The sequence below is a fragment of the Plectropomus leopardus genome, chromosome 18 (assembly GCF_026936395.1).
Source record: "Plectropomus leopardus strain MGB_pleo_1.0 chromosome 18, ASM2693639v1, whole genome shotgun sequence".
NCBI classification, from domain to species: Eukaryota; Metazoa; Chordata; class Actinopteri; order Perciformes; family Serranidae; genus Plectropomus; species Plectropomus leopardus.
In genome coordinates this window covers 2,168,434-2,188,062 of record NC_142193.1, presented here as the reverse complement: position 1 = coordinate 2,188,062, position 19,629 = coordinate 2,168,434, and the positions used below count along the sequence as shown (strand labels likewise).

At 39.3% G+C, this 19,629-nt stretch overlaps 1 protein-coding gene across 1 annotated transcript; it reads left to right on the top strand.

Moving 5' to 3' along the window:
* Positions 1–129: 129 nt before the first annotated feature.
* Positions 130–17,520, top strand: rrn3 (RRN3 homolog, RNA polymerase I transcription factor). Its single transcript, XM_042505072.2, has 17 exons — positions 130–482; positions 673–729; positions 811–900; positions 3,170–3,299; positions 3,702–3,761; positions 4,964–5,027; positions 6,327–6,396; positions 7,736–7,834; positions 8,485–8,580; positions 9,025–9,148; positions 10,370–10,500; positions 10,720–10,850; positions 11,660–11,847; positions 13,702–13,810; positions 14,055–14,207; positions 15,161–15,245; positions 16,966–17,520. Exons 1-17 carry the CDS (start codon positions 387–389, stop codon positions 17,101–17,103), a joined length of 1,821 nt encoding a protein of 606 aa, XP_042361006.2. The 5' UTR covers positions 130–386; the 3' UTR covers positions 17,104–17,520.
* Positions 17,521–19,629: the final 2,109 nt, after the last annotated feature.

Genomic DNA, 19,629 nt, shown 5'->3' with positions numbered 1-19,629 from the left:
TGTCGGAAAAATGTATCTTGTGCGCACAGTATGAGTTAATTATATGTAATTTGCTTTCAGGGACTCCATGCAAAATACATACCTAGCGGAACCTATTACGCCACGAGGAAGACTTTGAATGCGGCACCGGTGTCCCCTAATCACTTCCGTAAACAAGCGTTTCCTTTCCTCTTGTGAACACATGCGCTCGTGTACGGCATACCCGGGGTGTTATTTCCCAAAAAAGTGCAATAACTCTTCAACAAATCGTGATATTGTCCTTAAACACTGGACTGTCGATGAGCTTAATGAGTTAAAATGTAACCAGCTCGTCTTTTTCTCTTCAGCGGGTTCTCGTAGCCGACAGTAAGCTAGCGTTAGCCTAGCAAAAACAAGCGCAGTGAAATATGGAGATAGATGGTCGGGACTTTTTGAACGCTCCTCCTGTAAAGACTGTCAGGTTTGGAAGCAGTTTGTCGGAAACGTTAGCTAAATATAAACAGGTGAGTGGCAACGTTATGTCTAATTTTATCAGCCAACTTGGTGTGAAAAGTTTCGACTAACGTAGGTGCTTCTCGATGACGTTGGCCCTTTAATCACTGACATTCCTGCATGTTGTCAGTAACTACGTAGAGCTCTTTGTTGCCAACATTAGCAGTGAAAACCTTGTGATTCGCTGTCTTTTGTTTGAAGGGGGATTCGGGTGACTATGAGCTCCTGAGACATCAGCTGGCTGATCCTGAGATAAAGGTACAGTGAAACATTATGGATATGTGTTATACCTGTAGTCTCGTATGTTTGTTCCTGATAGAGTCCTCTCTCCTCTGACAGGATGCTCAGATCATCAACTGGCTACAAGAGTTTAGGAATTGTGTGACCCAGCTAACCAAAGACCATGAACAGCTTATCTATACTATTTTGGTGAGTATGGAGAGACAGTAGGGTGGAAGCAGAAAGGGTGCTCATTGTCGCTCATCATATTTAACTGCATGGTTGGACAAATCATCACAGACATGTAAGATAAGACAAGGTAAACTATTGTCTCGAAGGAAATTTGTCCCTGGCAAACGTGCTGAGTGCAGAATACATGATAAAACATAAACCAACAAGACAAATGATATACACAGTGACAGTATGAAAGGGAAGACAGATTAGAACAATTAGAATTGAAAATGTGGAAAATTGCACAAACCCTATGAGAAATGTAAATACATCTTACAAAAGAAAATTGCTATTCAATTAAATTAAGAAAATGGACACAGATACAGAGGAGGTCGTCTTCGGCAACACTCAAATTGCACCAGCTCCAGTAATTATTCACAATATACCATTAAATATTCATCATCTTTCAAATATCTGGGAGTGTTTGTGGACAGTACTCTCTCCTGGACATACCATGTGGACTATGTCTGCAATAAAGTCCAACAGAGGACCTACTTTTTGAGGAGACTCAGATCTTTTGGTGCCAGTAAGGAGATTTTACAGCACTTCTTCTGCTCCACCATCCAAAGTGTCCTGCAATATGGAGGCCCAGTCCGGTTCTGTGGCCTCTCAGTCCAGCTGAAATTCAGGATACTCAGGCTTCTGGGTATCTGCTCAAAGGTGGTGGGTCACTGTGTAAAAAAAACCTCCTTTTCTAACAGCTGCAACAAGCACACCCTCAGACTGGCTGCTAAGATCACTACAGACCCTTCTCGTGTCCTCTATGAGGAGTTCCAGCTCCTGCCCTCTGGGAGGCGTTTTAGGGTGCCAAACTGTAAGAGGAACAAGTAAAAACACTCCTTCGTTAGACATGCCATATCGCTACTGAATAAACAGTGATGTAGGAGCAGGTGACACCACTTTACACACACACTCACACACCTCGGACATGGACTATGCGCACCCTCACACTCACACAAAATTCACTCCCATTTTTATAGGTTCTTATGTGCTGGAAACTCAGTATTGCTTTTAATTTAACTTTTGTTGTTTTTATGATGTCTTTCACAGGTGTGATGTTTGTGAGGAATGATGAGCTTGTAATGCAAGACAAATTTCCGTGCAAACGGACAGTAAATTATCTTATCTTTCCTATCTTACAGAGAATAAATAGCTAAAACTCGAAAAACTGTAAACCATAAAACTATAAAAACTATGAAACCGTGCATACTACAAAAAAAGCCATGCAGTCATTTCCTAGACCTCTTTACCCTACACTCTGAAACGCTGCACAGTCAAGATTTGACTAGATGTTTATTTAGTAATGTAATGGATGTTGGGATAAAGGAGAACATAAAATGGTAAGCATGAGAGCCTGGGTCACCAGCAGAGCAGCGCTACTGGATGTACCATGTGAAGAGCTGAAACAGGTGTATTTTTGCAGATATCCAATATATATCGATCTTTTTCCAGCTGGTCAACCCTGGATGCTGCTGCCGATGTCAATGCCGATATACAGTACTGTGCAAAAATCTTAGGCCACCATAGATTTCTTTTGTTTTAGAAAAGTTGTAATGAGGACATAATATATACATTAATTGCTCAGTCTCTTTATGAAGATGCGAATATTTAGTGTGAAACATGGAATCATACAACTATAACAAAAGGTAGCTCAAACAATAATAAATAAATATACAGACAGTGGATAATATTATGCTTCCCTAAAGTGAAATGATTAGTCTGTTTGTCAATAGATTTTTAATGAATAATTACTGATTTTATTCAGTTTTATTGATAAAGCCCATTATCACGAAACACAATTTGCCTCAGAGGGATTTACAGTGTAAGACATCCCTCTAACCTTAAAGCGGCTGAGGAGCGATCCCTTTTCCAGAACAGACAGATGTGCAAAAGATGTGGTAAATAACAATTAAATTAAATTACAGTAATGACATACAGGAAAGAGAAAGGGGGGTGGGGGTGGGGGGGTGGGATGCACAGCAATAATGGTAACAATAGCAAATCATATAACAATAGTGATAGGTGTAAATTACTATGATAGCATGTGATGTTACGCACAAATATTGTAGGTGTTGATGAGAGTCACATGCTTATATTGATAGTGGAGGCATGACGCATATTAATGGTAGTAGAAGGTCGTGTCGAGCAGGATCACAGCATCTGCACAACCAAGACCACGATCAAGGCGAGCCAGAGGCACAGCATCATCCATCATCATGATAAACTGCTGAAACTCTTCTTTTTCTAGAGGCTTCCGTGGGTGGGGCGTAGCCAGGCTGTGGTGGAGGAGTACATGGCCTTCCTTAGTAATCTGGTCTCAGCACAGACTATGTACCTGTGTGCCTGCCTCAAGATGGTGGTCTCCCATTTCACTCCCAGTAAGTTCTGCTGACTGCTGGTAAAACAACCCTAATTTGTGCAATAAAATATGGAATTCAAGCTCTCACAGTGGTGTCAAAGTAGTCAAGCAATGTTGGTTATAGTAAGACCACTGCTTAACCGAACACCAGTACTTTACCTGACTGTCATCACTTTATCTTTTCAGTTTGGTGAGACTTAACATTACAAAAGCACAACCAGTATTTGTAAAATATACATAAGCATTTTGGCAACAAGGCAATTCACAGTGCTTTACATAAAACATCAAAATTATTGAGACAAAGTGCAAAAGGATATTTAAACAGAGCAAATAAAATTATCATTAAACTACTAGAGAATAGAAAATAAAGATAAGCTCAAATATGTGACTCATGGGAAAATGTGTGTGTTTTTATTTCCAGAGAGAGTGACTATCTGTGAAGGAGGAGTTGATATCTCGGATTCAGATGATGAAGATGAAAGTAAGTGTCCTCCCTTTTATTTAAAGTAAAATTTTAATATATAAAGTGTTTGTTACTAGACTGTATATAAAGATGGACAACGTAACAGCTTCCCCAGAGTGTAACTTTTTAACCTGGATCGCCCCCTGGTGTCTGTCTGCAGTATAGATCATTGAGCCCGCCCCTCCATGTATGTAACTGAATGGTACATTGGCCAAACCAAAAATTCAAAGTACACGTCAAATAAAATTTCAGTTTTGGTTTCTGACACTAAAGGTAGTTTGCATAACCCTGATTTTGTTCAAGTGTTTGTTTTTATGATAACTTCTGTTTTAATGAGTTATGAAACTATACAAAAAGGAGATTTTCGGGCATGATTCACAGTTGTGACAGCCAATCTGTATGCCCGTAGTCAATGAAGCTACTCGTGATTGGTTGGACGGGTGTTTTGGCGGGAACTCCCCCACCACGGATATTGCTGATGCACAGTCTACGGCTCTCAATGACATCACCCTTGCAAAATGGCAACGCCCGTATTTTGGATATTTTATCCTCACTTCAGCATAGTGAGGGTAAGTGGGGGCGTGTCATCCATCCTTATATACAGTCTGTGGTTACAAACATCAACACCCTGATGTGGTCAAGGACTGTGAGTATGTTTTGTATCTGGTGGTGGACTCGGGGGTGGAGAGTGGGGAGCAGAGGTCCATCAGATGCATCAGAAGTGTACTCTTGGATGCCCCTATGGTTGATAAAACATGATGAAATACCCTCCAAGGTGCCCTTCCACAAGAGAAAACATAAAGCAGTGCCCTGATGGATGCTCTTAAGCGGAGAAATTTGATCTGTCCTCTAGGGTGCCCCTTTCAATAAAGCTAACACAGTGAAGTGCTACCTAGTGTGCCCTTAAAGTTAAGAAAACAAGATGCCGTATATGCTGCCCTGTGTGCTAAAAACCATTGTGTACGGAAGCCTCCAGCACATGCAACCGTTGCCCTTTTTTTCCCTCTTACACAGCCTGAGTCCACCTCTGCCATGGTGTGTGATTTGTGTTTTGCTGCTTGCTGAAGTTTGGGGAGGTTTAAAGGGAGGGGCAATGAGAAGTGTGAATGTGAAGCAGAGCAGCGTTACAGAAAAACCTACATCCTCAGATTCTCTCTTTAAACACAAATTGATGAATAATGATTGTTAAATGTAATCTGCTGTTCCTTTGATTTGTGAAGACCTCCCCAGAAACTTCGATCAGTGTCACCAGGCATTACAGCTCATCAACAGATTTGTTCCATCGTAAGTCCCTTATTGTTCTACCAGTTTTGTCTTCTTTTCTTAAAAAGTGATTTTTTTGTCTACTTTGGTCTATGCTCAAACTATCATGAACCAGACTGAATCATCAATAACAAATGTTTTTCTGAAACAAACCAGATAACGGATCACTGCATTTATTACAACATATTCATCTGTTGAAATATAATACACTTTAAGTGTATTTAAACTCTAAGTCTATACCTGCTGTATGTATGTTAGCCTGTCCTGACTGAAGGTGTCCCTTTATCCAAATATCTGTTGCATCTGATTTCATACTGTGACTGATCACTGTGACAGAGGAAACAGTGTCCAATTGCTGCTTTATAAAGCTGCTTTACTGAAGCTCTCAGCACAACAACCCAAAACAAAAGAGCAGCAACACAGCCTCACCTTTCTGTTCCCTCCTGCTTATTTGTCCTGAGATGTCAGTCACAGCTTCCTGTTAAATAGGCTATTTTATCAGTTTTTTAAAAAGATTTTTACCGTAAATTACCTGCGTTGATTTTTCAGATCTCATTCAGACTGATCTTTTCTATAAGCTGATGACATCAGGCTTTTTAACTAATGTTTCAGGTGTCACAAACTGCACTTAAAACCTTAACTGTATATTTTGATTGCGCTGTATACATGCCCAATAAATGCTGTAAAACCAAAACGTTCAGAATATTATCATATTCAGAGTAATAATGTAATATTGGTGTGCATTAGGGTTGTGAACGCGTAAACACATAACTTAATTAATCAGTAAAATCAACAATCGATTAATCACTATTTGAAAAAACATAACTTTGCTTTCACAACTTTGATTAAATTCTTAACGACTGATGAATTGATCTTCAATTAATTGTAATCATCCCTAGTGTGCATGTAAACTTACCACACGTTTTTGAAAATACTTCCTAACTTTGCATATTTATAAATTAAGTACAAGCATACATTACAATTCAGAGACGACATGATCTTTTAGGCACTCAAATTGAAAGCACTTTACTCAGTTGATTAATCGGTAAATTTTAATGATCGATTAAAATGTTAATTGCTATTTCAGAAAAAAAATAAACATTTTACTTATTTCAAACTATACCAAAGTCAAAGATAAAAGTAACATATTGCATATAATTTGAAAGCATTTCATAGCCTATTGATTGATCACTTTTATAATCAATTAAATTCTTATCAGCCGATTAATCAGTTGTACATTAATTGTTATCATTCCTAGTCTACCATTTTAATATACAGCCCTCATGTTCTGTATTCTCCTGGTTTGTCCTCCTCTCTCAGCACGAGTCGCTTCCTGATGCCCATCTTGCAGGAGAACTTCCCCTTCGTACAGAAATCCTCCAGAACGCTGGTGAGAGGCGACTGAATCATGCATGACTTCACGCAGGACTGACACACTCGACACAGGACGGTTGTGACAGAATAGATTTTGTCAGCAGCCGCAAATCGCAGCAAGTAGTGAATGAATGTATACTGGTGGCCTCATTACCCTCCGAAAAATAGGTTACTTCAGTGACATCAAGAAACAGAGGTGTTTGCCGGTGAGGAGGCAGTAAAGAGGTTCAGCTGGCATTGTGCAGTGTGAGTGGAATCTGAGTAGATTTGACTGTTCGCAAGAATGACCTCAGTGCTGATCAGAACGCTCACTCAAGCTTTAGCAGTGTGGAAACATTACAAAAGCACCCTTTTCATTCATGGAAATGTTTGACGCTCACTCCAGATTAGACATACATGTTGAGTATATTGTAGCAAGACAGAAACGATGAACAAATGTTCTCCTATTTCTGCTCTTATCCACGATTTGTTCTTATTTTGGTAGTACCCATTGATTTCTGGTATTCACCAACGTTTTCTTATTTTTGCTTTTCTCTGGTTGAGAGCACTCGTACCAAGATAAGAGAAAAACATCTTGTTTTTAAAGGCCACAAATTGTTCCCCAGCGCGATGAAAATAAGTTTTATATTTTAGGAACGTTTAAAAAAGCACCAATAACATTTATTCAAATTTAGAAAATATTTTAGAGTAATGGAATAGAATAGAATAGAACAGAATAGAATATCTTTATTGTCATTGTACATGTACACCGAAATTGGATGCAGTCCCCATCAAATGCAAAAAATTATTAAAGTGCAAGCTTCACATAGGTAAACAAATAAATAACTGGCTCTAAAACTAATTATAAAACTATAATGAAAATAAAGAAGAAAAGGAAAACACAAGCATACAAGACATTTTCACAACTCACAGGAACACACTGCATGATTCAAATCCACTGTTTAAGTTTGGACGGTGTAAAGTGCAGTTATGGCTTTGTGGCAAGTGTAAGTGTGTTTTAATCTGTTTTTACGGTGTTTTTTTTCTCTGTAACGTCTGCCTGGGGGCAGCAGATCAAACAGCAGTTCAATTTTATACTGACTGACTGACTTATTACATTTCAGGCTAAAGTAATACTGCTATACTTGGTGCATATATCCCAATTATTTTCAGTTCCTGTGGGTCCCTCCGCTGACCAGAGCTGGAATATAACCTCTTGTCACTTTCGGAGTTGACTTCTGTTATTTATAAAATATGACAGAAATTTAAGAGAATGTTGCTGCTGCATGAGGCCCAGTGTCTCATTAATCTCCCCAGAGATGTGTGTGATTAACACAGTGGTGTTATGTTGATTAATAGTTTGTTGCTCTCTGTAGGAGTGTTACGTCCACAACCTCCTGAGGGTCACCATGTACATACCATTGATCCGACGAGATGTTCTGGAGTTGATTGTCGGAAAGATGCTAAAACTGGATGTAAGTGATAAAACTCCAACTCCGCTGGAAGGTGGAGATGTTTCTCTATGGAGGTGTGTGTGTGTGTGTGTGTGTGTGTGTGTGTGTGTGTGTGTGTGTGTGTGCGTGCGTGCGTGCGTGCGTGCGTGCGTGCGTGCGTGCGTGCGTGCGTGCGTGCGTGCGTGCGTGCGTGCGTGCGTGCGTGCGCATAAGCATGTGCCTATATTCTAAACCAGTCATTCTGGTATTCTGGAAAGAAACAAAGGGGAAAAAAGATAATTAATTACTAAATACATAACAAAGAAAGAAAGAAAACTAAATAAAATAAAGGGAGGGGTGACAGAAGCCTACTGCTTGTACTACAATAATAATAATAAATATTATTATTATAAAATCAGGGTGAGTTTGATTGATTTGGCCTGTTATATAATCACTAGAGAGGTCTGTAAAGCCTCCTGAATACATTGGTACACATACATTATGTCAATATTTATGTTCTTTAATTTATTTCAGTTCTTGCTTTTATTTTTAATTACATTTTCTCTTACTGTCTTGATGTCATGCACCAACACACTAAAGCAAATTTGTTGTATGTGAAACCAGTAATGCAGTGTGTGTCTCTCCTCCTGTCTGTAACTTTGTATTGTGTGTGTGTGTGTGGTATATTTCAGGTGTGTGCGTCCCGTGCAGACATCGAGGAGGTGGAGGAGAACGCAGTGCAGAGCCAGCGATCAGAGGGGCGGGCAGAGGAAGGACTCTTCGAGATGGTAACAACCTGCTGTGGTCTGATGATTCCTCGGGGTTTGGGGGAGATTTTCACTTTGAAATGCTCCATGTTAGAACTGGGATATTTTAACAGCAGCACATTACATTAAGATTTATCACAAATGAAGTAGTTTAGAGTGAACATTTAAGTTAATTGAAGTTTTACAATATATTTTTACATTGTTTTGAAGACCAGCCATACATGCTCAAATTATTTTTTTTATTTATTATCATACAATTTATTCTAATCCAAGTACACTCATTTCCAGAGTTGTAACTGACCGATAAATCTGCTTGATAACAGCCATCTTTTTTATTCTTTATCTATCTCATTGCCATTGTTACTGCTGCTTTAAATAAAACATTATTTTCATGTTTTGTTCAGAAATTTTCCACCCCTCATTGCTCCCACATTGACGGCCGCTGTGTTTGTGTGTGTCTGTCAGGATGAGGACATGTCAGCAGATCACCTCTCCAGGACGGCTGTGATGGCCCACCCGGTGGCTGACAGGCTGGACACTCTGATGGCTGTTCTCATGGCTTATATCAAGGACGTCTGCCATGACAATGGTAGCTAAAAAGCACAGTTTTTACACTCAGTATAATCACACAGATTAGTTGAGCTACCGTTATAGCTCGATTAGGTCATTGAATTGGACTACTGTCCTTATCCCAGTATACAAGCAGTGGGGTAGAATCAATTTATTGACAGAACTCTGTCTGAGAATATTTTCAGTGCTTTACCTTGCTGTCAGACAGCCCTTACTAACGGAAATTTGAAGCCGTTTTGTCAAAAACACCAAAAACTACAGTGAGAAAAATCAATTTATTCCACTGAATGGTGGAGCTGCTGCTCTACTGCTGTGATGTGGGACTGTACTTCATTTTTTTAATATAAAATGAATAGAAAATACTGCCTCTTCAAGTTGGATTTCCCTCACATAAACCAGAATTAAACACACAAGTCACTCCTCAGTGCGTACACTTTTTTAATGCCTGAGCTGTTTTGCAGCTCCCCTTCCTCCCTCATAAATAACAAACAGTCCCTATCCCTAACTACCGAGGGAGGCCAGCGTGGCAATGAGGAGCACACGCAGAACGCAGTGTCCAGTTTTAGTCTGACTGAGGCGTTTAGATGACGGAATAGCTCGACCTTTAATGACGTCATCTTGGTGTGTTAGTCCGATTTCGAAAAAAATTCGATCTGGTCCAGTTTCAGAGGGACTGACATGTTGACGTTTATTTTGAAAGTCCAGTTTTAGTCAGACTAACTTTTTTTAACATCATGTAAACATACTGACTGAGGACCAGAGCTGAGTCCACATTCCAATAACCGGATTTACCATCAACGCAGAAAACACACAGCAACAGCAAAGTGCGCCTCAACACAATAATTCCTTTCTTCTGCGCTGCACAGGCGTGCATATGTCTGTCAGGTAGGATCGAATTCTGTGTCACGTTGGTCAACATGTCACAGGTGTGCAGTGGGGGTTTTCTTTGCCACAATTTGCCACTAAAAGTTCATCTATCCCCAAACTTTTAGTTTGGCCGCACTTTGCCACAGAATCAAACAGCCACAGCTTTCAATAAGCATGGCATTTCACCGGCAGCCGCTCTTTGCTGCTGCTTGTTGTGTTTTTGGCCTGACTGACAGGGAGGGAAGAATTTAACATTTTTTAATCCAAGAACATGTCAAATGCACTTTGTGTACCAAGCAGCTTTTGCGTCCTTGTGTTGTGAAAGTTTTTTGGCCCTAAAGTTTGTCATCCTCTTTGTTTTTCTCTCTTTCAGGCTCTCTTCACGTGGAGAGGACCAAGGATCTGTACAGAGATTTTTTGACTGTGTTTGACAAGCTCATCCTGCCAACACACGCCTCCTGTCACGTCCAGTACACACTCTTCTACCTCTGCAGCTTCAGAGTGGTCAGTACCTCCCACACTGTGTGTGTGTGAGTGTGTGTTGATAGGAAACAGCAGTATGAACAGTGTGAACTGTCTGAATCACTGATGCTGCTTTTCCTTTGCACTTAAGATTATGGATTTTTTTAAGACGAAGTCTGTATTTCATCTTCTTTCAAGTATATTTTCCTGTGAGATGAGGCCTGTCTGGACTTGTGTATGTGTTGTATTCTCTGTGTGCAGGCCCTGGCTGAGGCCTTCCTGGATCACCTGTGGAAGATCCTGCAGAGCCCCTCTCAGCCCGCTGTTCTCCGCCAGGCTGCTGCAGGGTACCTGGGGAGCTTCCTGGCCCGAGCCAAGTTCATCCCCGTGCTGTGAGTTCATCCTGCTGCAGAAAACACAAAGGCAGCTTGAAGTGATAGCTGTGGACTTTTGAAGGGGGCTATCACTGAGAACCTATTTTGGTCATCACACATCACCACCCAGGTTAAAAAAGCACAGAAAAGGTTCCACTTCCTACGGAGACTTAGGAAGGCTAAATTCCAGAGTAAGATCCTGGTTAACTTCTGCAGAGGAGCAATAGAAAGCATACTGACTGGAAACATCACAGACATGGTTCGTGCTCGGCCCAGGACAGGAAGGCTCTACAGCGGGTGATTAAAACTGCCCAGAACATCACTGGTTCCCATCTACAGAGCATCAGTGACCTCGGTGAAGTGAGGTGTCTGCACAGAGCCCAAAGGATACTGAAAGACAGCAGCCACAGTCTGTTCACCCTGCTGCCATCTGGAAAAAGATACAGAAGTATCTGCTGCAGAACCACCAGACTACAGAGCAGCTTCTTTCCCCAGACTGTGAGACTCCTCAATTCCTCCTTCGACGCCAACAAGATGTAGCAGAATTTAGGATCAATTTTTCATTTCATTTCTTCTTAAACCACGTTTATGAAAAATGACTATATATCTTCCTTGTACCTTGTATATGAGATACCTCTGTATAGTCAGTGTATTACATACAATACAGGGCTGTTGGTGTGCTCCCGGTTTTATGTTTTAGCCACTTTAAAAAGGCCTACTTCAAAAATCCACAGTTGTCCCTTTAAAGCCAGTGAGTGGTTCATTCCTTTGTGACCATGCTTCATCTACTCTTGTTCTAATCCCCTCTGTTGTCCTCCCTCCTGCAGCACTGTGCGGGCCTGTCTGGACCTGCTGCTTGCATGGATCCACCGCTACATCGACAGCCAGGACAGCAGCGGCAGACAGGTGTGCTGTGACATCAGCCTGCATGGGCCCTTCTACACCGCCTGCCAGGCTGTCTTCTACACAATCATCTTCAGACACAGAGCCATGCTGGAGGGCAACATGAAGAAAGGTGCACATACTCACTCACACACACTCTGATCTGTACATACATCACAACTCAGCTTCACCTGCTGATCACACAAGTCAGCACTGTGACTGGACCACAGCTGAATGCCCTCATGCAGTTTTAACATCCTGCTGGTTCTTTCAGAATGTGTCCACCCAAACAATTCCAAAAATCTGCCAGCCACTCAGTAAATTACCATGGTATTTTTTGGGGGGACTGGTGAATCCAGCATTTGGCTGCTGGCTGGGACGCTTTGTGAAACATAATTGAAAACAGAATGCAATGATTTGTAATTCCTATTTTGACCTGCATTCAAGTGAATACAGTCCAATAGCAAGATATTTAATGTTCAAATTGGTAAACTTTGTTTTTTTGTAAATATACACCCATTCTGAATTTGATGAATGCAACATGTTCCAAAAAAGTTGGGGTGGAAGCATGTTTACCATCCCCTGTTGTTTCACAACACTCTCTAAATGTTTGGGAACTGAGGACACTCACTGTTGAAGTTTTAAAAGTGAAATTCTTCACCTTTCTTGCTCGATACACGACTTCAGTTGCTCAACAGTCTGAGGTCAGTGTTTTCCTATTTTGTGCTTCATTATGATCCACACATGTTCAGTAGGAGACAGGTCTAGACTGCAGACAGGTCAGTTTAGTAGCTGCACTCTTTTACTACAAAGCTCCACTGTTGGAACATGTGCATAATGTTTCTCATCATCTTGCTGGAATAAAGCAAGTACGTCCCTGAAAAAGACATCTGGGTGGCAGCATATGTTGCTCCAAAACCTCTATGTACCTTTCAGCATTCATGGTACCTTCACAGATGTCAGGTCAAGTCAATTTCATTACAAAGCCCATTATCACAAATCGCAGTTTGCTTCGGAGGACTTTACACAGCATATGACATCCCTCTGTCCTTAGACCCTCACATCAGCTAAGGAAAAACTCCCCAATAAAACCCCTATAACAGGGGAAAAATGGTAGAAACCTCAGGAACAGCGACTGAGGAGGGATCCCTCTTTCCAGGACAGACAGACGTGCAATAGATGTCGTAAATAACAATTAAGTTACAGTAGATGATAGATAGGAAAGAAAGAAAGAGAGAGAAAAAGAGAAAGAGAGGGAGGAAGAGAAAGGGAGAGATGCACAGCAACAATAATGGTAACAATATCATAACATATAAAAACAGTATTAGTGAAGTTACTGATGATGCCATGAGCACAATCACAGTTGTTTTGACTTTGTAACAATCTGGATGGTCCTTCTCCTCTTTAGCCCAGAGGACACGAGGTCCATGATTTCCATGAGCAATTAGAAATATGGAATCGTCAGACCACAGCACACTTTTCCACTTCGTGTCAGTCAGTTTACGTTTCAAAGCCATCTGCATATTGTGAACACAACAGAGGACAACACCAACTAAAATTGTAATTTGTTATAATGACAAGCAATATTTATCTACATTCCTTATTTAACCAAGCACTCTGAGCAGTCAGAGGCAGGTGTAGACTGAAGCTGATAAATGCCAGAATACACCTAAATTTCCTTCTGTGAACACTTTACACACAAATTTGTTCTGCTCTCATTTCATGAATGAAACCCAATGAATGTATATTTACAAAAATATAAGTTTTCTAACAAGCAGTAACAGCAGAATGAATTCAGAGTCACTCTGTTTTTCCTCTCTCTCTCTCTCTCTCTCTCTCTCTCTCTCTCTCTCTCTCTCTCTCTGTGTGTGTGTGTGTGTGTGTGTGTGTGTGTGTGTGTGTGTGTGTGTGTGTGTGTGTGTGTGTGTGTGTGTGTGTGTGTGTGTGTGTGTGTGTGTGTGTGTGTGTGTGTGTGTGTGTGTGTCAGGTCTGGAGTACCTGCAGAGTCTGAACCTGGAGCGGGTGGTGATGTGTCAGCTGAACCCCCTCAAAGTGTGCCTGCCTTCAGTCACCAGCATGTTCGCTGCCATCACCAGGTGCCCTCCCCCTCTTCTTGCTCTCTCATTGGCTGCACTCATCCATGCTGACACTTGACATGAACCTGCTGAGTGCATTTATTTCTGACTGTAACTACATGTTTGCATCCTGTAAAAGCAACTTAGACTTACAAACAAATGGTCATTAAAGCTGGGAATGTTGTATTTTTCGGAACCTTCTCAGTTGTCTCACTTGCCGTGGTTGAAGAAACACAGACACCAGCAACTTGTTTTGTTGTTGCAGGAAGTATCAGGTGGTGTTCTGCTACACCATTATAGAGAGGAACAACCGCCACATGCTGCCGGTAGTCCGCAGCTCTGCAGGGGGGGACACTGTGACCACCAACACCAACCCTCTGGACAGCTTCTTCCCCTTTGACCCCTACCTGCTCAAGAGGTACACTGACTCACTATTGTCCTTACTGAAATGTTTTTGGGCAGTACAGCAAGGTTGGCTAAATTCCTATTTCCCCACAGCAGAACTGAATTTGCTGAGATTATACACTGTCTTTCTGAGGAGTAAGAGTGTATTCTGTGGAAAGGTTCTACATTTCAGACTGTTAAATGATTTTAGCACGATGCTTAATATCTAGGGATTCAGCATTTACTGTAATCACAACATTACGGAATGAATTTCTTTGTCGACTTCTTTGTTAAACAGTGAGTTTATCGAAATCGGCCACGGTACAAGGTACAAGATAGATTTATTCTGAGTATTTTTTAAATATAATTTAGAAAAAAATGAAATTAAAAACTTGTCCCTAAATCCTGCTACATCTTTTTGGCCTTGAAGCAGGAGTTGAGGAGTCTCACAGCCCAGAGAACGAAGCTGCTCTGTAGTCTGGTGGTTCTGCAGCAGATACTTCTGTATATTTTTCCAGATGGCAGCAGGGTGAACAGACTGTGGCTGGTGTGGCTGCTGTTTTTCAGTAAAAAAGCCAGATGTTAGAGAGTGTTAGTGGAAAAGGTTACAATCAGCATTTACAACTGGGTCAAATGACTCAGCAGGAGTCATGGGTATTTATTGACTGTTCTCTGGTCTGTCTGTGATGGTGAATGTGACCAAAAAAAGAAAAAAAACCCCACACACATACACATACACATACATATACATGTACACACACACACACACACACACACACATACATACACAAACAAAGGCATACTGTTTGCTGCAGAGCTGTGTACACAGCTCTTCTCTGCTGGCAATGGGAAAGTAATCTACAGCCTATTTTTCACAGCCTTAACTTCATTTTAGTTGAAAAGGGGTATATGTTTGATGATTATGTGCAGTAACTAAACACAGCGCCTTAAATGTTTTTGTGTGTATGTGTGTTTGTGTATGTGCAGGTCTGGTCAGCTGATTGAGCCTCTGTACCAGGTCTGGGAGGAACTCTCAGATTCAGAGCTGCTTCCCACCAAAACAGGACAACAGGTGAGACAACAGGAGGATGAGCAGATTTTTTTAAAGAATGGGGGCTCAACTAACCATTATTTTTTATTATCAATTATTTTATTGTTTTATCATTTTGTCTATTAAATGGCTGAAAATAGTAACAAAAAAATCCCATCATAATATACTCAGAGCCTAAGGAGATTTATTCAGATACCTTGTTTTGTTCAGCCAACAGTCCAACTCTGAAAGGCATTTACTCAGATAAACATTTATGTGAAGCAGAGAAACAACCACATCCACACCGTGGAGAAGCTGGAACCACAGAATGATATCATTTTTGTGGGCAAAATTACTTACAATTATGATGAATTATTGTCAAAACAGTTGTCTATTAATTCCCTTTTAATTGATTAATCAATTAATAGTTTCAGCTCCAAAAATAATTAATATCAAAGCAGCAGTGATTGAGAAATCTTTGATTTTAGTCTGTAATATACAGTAGGTCTGTATCTGAAAACACTGGATCTTTTAACCTTCTCATGATGTAAGTGCATAGTGACTTTTTTGGGACCCTCAGTGCCTGGTCTTTCAAACACTACAATGTAGTATTTGTAGTCTCAGAGCTGATGATGTCATCATTGACTTTTCTCAGACACTGATGTTTGCACTGGCTCACTCCTGCTGCCGGTGAAATAACAAATGAATGTAAAGCTGATTAAGTGTCTCTTTAACACTGTAGGGAGTATTTGGCACATTTTACGCTCTTTTCATTCTTCCTTTTTGATAATTTTGGCTGTGCTAATGCATATGGCATACATTTTTGCAAGTTTTTGCATATTTGTTTAATCTTGGAATTTCTTGCTCAGCTCCTACAATAAGTCTAAAATACACAGTGGAAACAAAATAGTTTTTTGAGTAATACTCATTTATTCAAAAAAATAAATGATCCCACAACCATCAAAGCATAAAAACATGCATTGTATTATTTCTTGTTTTTCTATGTTTGTAGAAACTCCCTCAAGGCCATATTGAGATATCGCATCCAAGAATGAGATGAAGGCAAAGTCACAGTAACCTTGACCTTTCACCACCAGAATCTGATCAGTACATTTTTGAGTCCATGTGAACATCTTTGCCAAATTTGGAGGAATTCTCTGAAGGTGTTTATGAGATATTGTGTTCAGAAGTATGAGACAGATGAAGTCACAGTGACCTTGACCTTTGACCGTTGACCTTTGACCACCAAAGTCTAATTAAGTCATTTTTGGGTTCCAGTTAGACTTTTGTGCTATATTTGTGGAAACTGCCCCAAGGCCATCTTCAGATGTTGCCTCAATGAGAATGACATGGACACAAGGTCACAGTGACCTTGAACTTTGATTCATGACCACCAAAGTCTAATCAATTCATTGCTGAGTCCATGTGGACGTTTGTGCCAAATTTGAAGAAATTACATGAATGTGTTTGTGAGATATCGTGTAAAGGAAAATGTGACGGTAAGACGTAGCAAAAGAAAGACGGACATACAGACATCCTGAAAACATAATGCTGTTGTGGAGGAATAGAAATACATACAAATATTAAATAAAATGTGCGGTATATGTAACTGGTAGAAAAAGGAATCTGAAATTTTGTCATCTAGTCTCACTGTATGTTGTGTACTCTTATGGATTTGGGCTTGGACTATGGATTATGGATTTTATCTTATAATTTACCATTTTGTTCATTGACACTCAAACTGTGGTTGTGTGTGTTTCAGGGCCTGAGGGAGGACGAGGATGACTTCCTACATGGGGAGGAGCCCAAGGCCGAGGGCATCGTGGGAATGACACCCAGCTCCTTCGACTCAAACGTGTGCAGCCTGAGCAGCGTGGGCTCACCCCCCATCGCTTTCTAGGCCCCCTTGAAAATGGACTTTACTTTTTATTTATAAAGATTCAAACAGGAACTGAAGAACACTTGAGCCAGTCACACTGAAGGGATGTGACTGGTCTCTATTCAGACAAGAGTACCCATCTTTATTAATGAGTGTTTGGTTTTATAGGTCTACACAGTCTTATCATGTTGTGATTAATCACAGTTTTGCATGTGTAAAAACAGCTTGGAATGAAATCATCAGAATCAGTAAGAGAGCCCAAACTCCTGATGATCAGAGTAATATTCCGAGCGGGTATCTAAAGTTCGAAACAAACTGTTGTCAAAAGGCTTTTTCAGCTTTTGTCATTTTGTTCTGTATGTGAGAAAATTCAACTCAAATTAAATTGAGTTTGAACATTGTTAAATTGTGTGAGTATTAAAATATTGAAAAATTTTATCCTCCGTCATAGGTAAAAGACGTCTGTAAATTAGTGGACAATTTTTTGATTGTCAAAACCTCCGCAAAAACGGCTCATTTCATCATTTCATCTAGATCTAAGCCATTTAAGCCATCTCAGCCACACAGAGTCTCTTGTGCGCAACCTTCATGGGCCTGTAGATCTGGGTATTTTAAATCTGGAAGAGCTTTTTTTGATTTGTGTGCCAATGAGCAGCTCTTAAAGGAAAGACCTGGCATCCATGTCTGTATCCAGATCTCCTTAATACATCAATTATTATAATGTGATAACTTTATTGTTTTAATGAGAAACTTGTATTTAGATGAGGAAATGGTGTGCAGAATTTCACGCTATAACATGATAAGATTGTATGATAATCGTGAACATATAGGACATTATGTCGTCCAAACTAGCATCAAAAAGTCATAGTGTAGTATGTTGTCCAAAATGACAAATACATAGTTCAAATATACTCATAGAAAATACCTATTGTGTGCATGACATACAATAGTATGAAATTTTTATGCTATTTTAGATGACATACTTAAGAATGACTTTTATGAAATTTTGAATAACATCTATATTTGACTTTAAAAGGAGACTTAGTAATTTTTGACTTTTTATGCTATTTTGGACGACTACTATAGTTTGACTTTTTTTTATGCTTTTTTATGCTAAAAAAAAATATCATAGCATAGATCCTGAAAATCCTGACAAAACATTACAGTATAGTATGATGTCCAAAATCGTGAAAAAAAACCCCATCATAGTATAGTATGTTGTCCAAAACCATTAAAAAACATCATGATGTAGTATTACATCGAAAATCATGAAAAAAGTCATAGTATAGTTTGTCGAAAAATGTCAAAATATGACACAATGTATAGCATTTCGAGGCACGTCATAATAAAGAATGTAAAAAAAAATGGCCAAAAACATCATAATATAGCATGTTGAAATAAACAACCGAAAACGTCATAGTATAGTATATGACATGTTGATGTTGATAAAAGGGCTAAAAACCACTCAGTATAGCTTGTGAAGTAATACCATAGTATAGTATGTCGAAGAAATGGCCAACACATCATAATACAGCACGTGGAAAAATGACCGAAAACATCATAGTATAGTGTGTCCAAAGCTGTCAAAATAAGAGATGTCAAAAAAAACAGCTGAAAACCACATAGTATAGCATGTCCAGTAACGTCATAGTATGGTATGACTTTTTCATGATATTTTTGACAACATACTATAGTAAGGAATATTATTGCAGTTTTGGACAGATAACTTTAGTATTACATTTTCTGATATTTTAAAAGACATCCTTAAGTATGTCATTTTGATGCTATTTTGTAGGACATACTGTAGTATGACTTTTTCATACTATATTATGACTTTTTGTTTATATTTGGGACGACATACTATAGTATAGTATGACTTTTTTTATGCTATTTTAAAAGACATACTATAGTTTGACATTTTTATGTAGTAAAAGTATAGTATCATGTTTTTCCATGCAGTTTTAGCCCAAAAACTTAGTATTGCTTTATTGTTGATATTTTGAATGACATCCAGCTTTTTGAGTTTATTTTGGAAGACATACTATAGTATGACTTTTTTTTTTAATGCTATTTCTAATGACATACTAAAGTATGACTCTTTCATGCCATTTTGGACAACACCCTATAGAATAACCTATTATGATATTTTGAATGACATAATACTGTGTGTCTTTTTTATGTTATTTTTTTGACAACATACTACAGTGTAACTCTTTTAGGCTATTATGGATGACACATTATAGTTTGACTTTTTATGCTATTTTGGACGACATAATGTAGAATTTGTTGTTATTGCTATTTGTGATGACATGAGATTAAATTTTTTTTCAGACAACATACTAAAGCATTACTTTTTTATGCTATTTTGGACAACATAGTGTAGTATGACTTTTAAAAAAAGATATTTCAGACAAGATATTAAAGAATGACATTTTAATTCTTCAATTCATTCATTCTTTAATTCAGTCACCATACTATAGTAAGACTTGCTTGTGCTATTTTCAATGACATACTATATTGTGACTTTTTTATGTATATACATATGCA

Excerpts from the sequence above, each read along its gene's own strand:
- rrn3 (XM_042505072.2), top strand. The coding sequence starts at position 387 with ATGGAGATAGATGGTCGGGACTTTTTGAACGCTCCTCCTGTAAAGACT. Across the intron at positions 6,397-7,735 it reads AGAAATCCTCCAGAACGCTG|GAGTGTTACGTCCACAACCT; the intron begins GTGAGAGGCGAC and ends TGCTCTCTGTAG. Across the intron at positions 8,581-9,024 it reads AGGAAGGACTCTTCGAGATG|GATGAGGACATGTCAGCAGA; the intron begins GTAACAACCTGC and ends TGTGTCTGTCAG.